Genomic DNA, 4,189 nt, shown 5'->3' on the forward strand with positions numbered 1-4,189 from the left:
GGAGGGGACCCCGCTGACCCTCTGCCCTCCCACTCCTTCCTTCGCCGGCCAAGGGTGACACGTCTTCCTGCGCTCCAGACGGGGGCGGGCCAGGCCAGAGGCAGCTGTCACCGCAGCAGGGTGTGCAAGGACCTGCCCTCCTCCCGGGGCTGAAGGGCACAGGCGGCGGGGGGGGCAGAGGTCACTCGGGCTCCTGGCGATGCCACTGGCACGCTCCCGCGATGGCACACTCGCCTCTGCGCCAAGGGGGCCCCAGGCCGAGACGGGCCCCTGCACCTGCGCCCCTCAGGCTGGCAGGCGTCAGCCAGCCCCACAGTCCCAGGGCCCCCGTTCTCACGCGGGGCCCCCAGCCTCGAGTCCCCGCCTGCCCACGCGCCCTCCGCCGCCGCCCACGGTGCAGCCCGCAGCGGGAGTCTTCAGGTCAGGGCAGGGGCCGCCTTCCTCGGCAGCGACGGCTGTCCACTCAGACCACAGCCATGTCCACTGGCACCAGGACAGCCCGCCCGAGTCCCGTCCCAACTGGCTCCCCACGGCCCCTGGCGAGAGGCCCAGACTCTCAGCCTGCAGGAAGCCTCCTCACACCTCTGCCCTCGGGGCATCGCCTCTGCTCCTGGGATACAGCAGGCGCTCAGGGCAGAGCTGCCGAAGAAACGCGAGCCGCATCTGACACTCCCTGGGGTCTGAGGGAGCGCCAGGCGCTGCCCCCACAGAAAACTTTACTTGCTCCTCACGCCAGCTTCTGAGCGGGCCTACTCTTGTTCCCATTTCACAGAGAAGGAAACTGAGGCACAGAGAGGCGAAAGGCCCTGCGGCGCTGGCCATGATGCAGCAGAGCTGGGGTAGGAACCTGACAGCCTGAGAGCCCTGCTCTGAGCCGTCCTTCCAGGCTGCCTCTGGGAATGCATGAACCAATGAGTGAGTCAGTCAGCCTGTCAGGAGCACCCAACCCGCATCCCCGTGGCTCCCATCAGCAGAGCAGCCGGGACGTGCCGGCCCAGTGTCGAGCGCTTTGGCCATTCAGAGCAAGCCCACGGCAGGCCTGTGAAGCGGGCTCTAGTAGCACCTCTTCTCACAGTTGGGGAAACTGAGACACAGAGCAGGCAAGTCGCTCGCCCCAGCCACACAGCTAGCAAGGTGCGGAGCTGACACTCGAGCCCGGGCCTCCTGGGCCACAGTGCCCACTCCCGGCCCATCGCGCCCTAAGGGGCCTCGGGCACCGCAAGAGAGAGCGGGCGGCCACCTCCCCTGTGGAGCAAGCACCTCGGGCTGCTCATGGGCCTCGCTCCATCACACCCACCCATGCCTCCTGGACAAGGACGGTCGGCCCAGCCTCACGGGGGAAACCGAGGCTCGGCAGGCCGCAGCCCCCCCAGGTCAGCGGGGCAGCAGACCCGCAGGGCCCAGCCTGCTCGTGCCGCCCGAGGGCGTGGCTCTGTCCTCAGGCTCTGAGTCCCCTGCGGGCACAACAGGGACATGTCTCGGGAAACCTGGAAACCAGGTGGCAGCCAGCGGGCTGCAGAGAGGAGATGCCTGGCCCCAAGAGTATCCCTATGAACACTTAGAGGAGAGACGGGGGGGGGACCAAGAGGGGACAGAGGGAAAGGGACAGGACAGACAGGGGGCAGGATGACAGGGAGGAGGAGGATGCGGGCGGGCAGGGGATGGGGGATGTGGGAGGGAGACGGAGCCAGAATCAGAGAGCAGGGCGGCTGGAGGAGGGGGACGGGAGGGGGACGAGGGGGAGGACAGCGCCGGGAGGACGGGGGCGCCGGATGGAGGGGAAGGTGGAGCGAGACGTCCGGGGCAGGAAGGCCTTTCTGCCTGGGGAGAGGCCGGAGCTGCCCAGCCGTCCTGCGCCGACCCCTCTCGACACGGGGGCGAGACCCTGTCTCTACGTGCCCGGGGCCTGCTGGGCAGGGCCTCACAGGGGCGCCCCGCCTTGTGGCGCCGGACCCCTAGGAAGCGGCTCTGCCTGAAGTCCCAGGCCCTCGAAGGCGGATCACACGCCCCTCTCCCCCGCCCCATTTAGCTGGGAGCAGTGGGGAGGGTGCAGGCCTGAGGGTGCCCTGCAGGCCTGCTACGGGCATGGACAGTGGCCCTCCGCACACCGGGAGCCATTCAGAAGGGCAGAGAGGTGCCTGTAAGTTCTGCCTGGAGCTCAGGGAAAGCTCCCATGGGGTGATACTCCCTGGTCTCTGCTGCGTGCTGTGTGGCCCCAGCAGCCAGCTCACCCTCTCTGGGTGGGCTGCACAGGGGAGCAATTCAGCACGGCCTGCTCAGAACCAGGCAGCCCCACAGCAGGTGGGAGGGGAGGGCAGGAGCACGGGGGCAAGAGGGTGGGCAGCAGCATCTGGAGGTGACGGTGAGGCAGGAACACGGTGGCGGGACTGTGCAGCCCCCTCACATGCCCCCAGATCTGGGAGAAGGGGTTGGCGACCAGGGCCTGGCCTGAGTCACGCAGCGGGCGGCTCCAGCCCCACTCTGGTCGCCGACCAGCCGGCCAAGCCTGCGTTTTCCCAGCTTTGAAGTGTTCCGGCTCGCCCGGCACCTCTGGCCGCAGCCCCACTGTGTGCCTAAAAAGGGGGCCGCATTCAGCAAGTGTGTCCAAGAAACAGAGGAAGGGGGAGGGAGGGGAAGGAAAAAGAAGGCGGAGACGGGGCAAGAGAAAGGGAGGGAGGAGGAGGGGGAGGGAGGCCGAGAGGCCTCCCCAAGTGCTCCTGGACTCCCAGAAACAGCTGCGGAGGAAGTGCGGCTCCTGGGAGACCACTTACGCGCTCGGCGAGGCGAGCCTGCGCCTTCTGTGCTAGGGAGGAGAGGCCTCGGCCTCCAGGAGGCCGGGCGGGCGGCTCCCCAGACCTGTCCTGTCCTCCTCTCCCACGAGGGCGTGAGGTCACGCGGGGTGGGGAGCCCCCGGGTCTTCATTCCTTCATTCCAAGGCGCTGACGGCCACATTCCTGGCTGAGTCAGTGCCGTCGCTCCTCCCCGCCGCCTTCCCCACTCCCGCCCGGAGGTGCTGCGAGCAGAGCCCCATCCGTCCCACACCCGAGGGGCGCACAGTGGGGCCACGGCCAGGGGTGCCTGTGTGGCCGGGAGCCCCATCCGTCCCACACCCAGGGACACACAGTGGGACCCTGGCCAGAGGTGCCTGTGTGGAGCCAGGAACCCCGTCCATCCCACACTCGGGGGACACACGGTAGGACCACAGCCAGACGTGCCTGTGTGAGCCGGGAGCTCTGTCCATCCCACACCCCGGCACGCACAGTGGGGCCGCGGCCCGCGGCTATCCTGGGCGCCCTGGGCGCAGCTGCCGAGGACCGAGCCCCAGCCAGAGGGCGTCGCGGCCTCCCCGTCCCCCAGAGCCCGCGGACTCACCATCTTCAGCTTGTGCTGCTGCAGGAGCTCGTCCAGGTTCTGCCTCTTCTTGTAGTTGAAGTAGAAGTTCTTACACTGTGACACGGTCTTGGAGCCCACCATGCGGGCGATGGCCGACCAATTCCGGCCGTGCTCCAGGAGGCCTGTGAGTGAGGGCGGTGTGAGGGGCCGGGCCGTGGGGGAGACACAGCCACAGGCCAGAGGTGGGGTCTGGCCTCTGGGTGAACGGGAGGGTCTGGGCTCCTGGGACGAGCGGTCAGTGTCACCCGCGGGCTTCCACCGTCGAGGCGTCAGAGGCGGGCCAGCGTCCGGACACGGCCCCCGCCTCCTGCCTCCCTGCCGCGCGGCGTGACCCAGCCCTGACACCCGCTGCAGCTGCAGACACGGCCCCGGGAGACAAGCTGTCTTCCGGCCACACCGGGCCAGGGAAAGGGAGGAACGTGGCTAGCGGGCGGGAGGGTGGAGGTGGGGGCGGAGTGAGCGGGGACAGGAGCCTCTGCACCGAGGCACCCCCGCCCCTATGGGCACCCGAGGCCCACTCCAGACGCACGGCCCACAGCCTGCAGTGGGCTCCACCCAGGCCCCTTGCCGAGAGGCCGCCGGCTCCAACCTCCAGGTGGGGGAGAGATGGCCCAGGGACCCGCCTGGGCAGGGGCAGGTTTCCTCCGCCCCGCAGCCCAGGCTCTGGTTTCAGCACGCAGACACCAGGCTCAGCAGAAACGCAGCCCCGACTGCGCCCAGGAAGCCGCTGGTCCCGGCCCATCTGTCGAAAAGTCCAGGGCACAGGCGCACCGGCGGCCGTGCCCGTGCCCCGAGC

General features: G+C 69.1%; 1 protein-coding gene across 1 annotated transcript in view; it reads right to left on the reverse strand.

The window, feature by feature from the left end:
• LOC103251004 (nuclear receptor corepressor 2-like) overlaps positions 1-4,189 on the reverse strand; it is a gene marked incomplete at both ends in the record, with an annotated part of 64,044 nt that overhangs the window by 33,510 nt on the left and 26,345 nt on the right. Inside the window, 1 exon segment of the mRNA XM_021708342.1 lies at positions 3,373-3,515. Within this exon segment, the coding sequence (XP_021564017.1) occupies positions 3,373-3,515 (143 nt within the window).

The sequence above is a fragment of the Carlito syrichta genome, unplaced genomic scaffold (genome assembly GCF_000164805.1).
Source record: "Carlito syrichta isolate Samal-C Ts95f unplaced genomic scaffold, Tarsius_syrichta-2.0.1 Scaffold135813, whole genome shotgun sequence".
Lineage (NCBI taxonomy): Eukaryota > Metazoa > Chordata > Mammalia > Primates > Tarsiidae > Carlito > Carlito syrichta.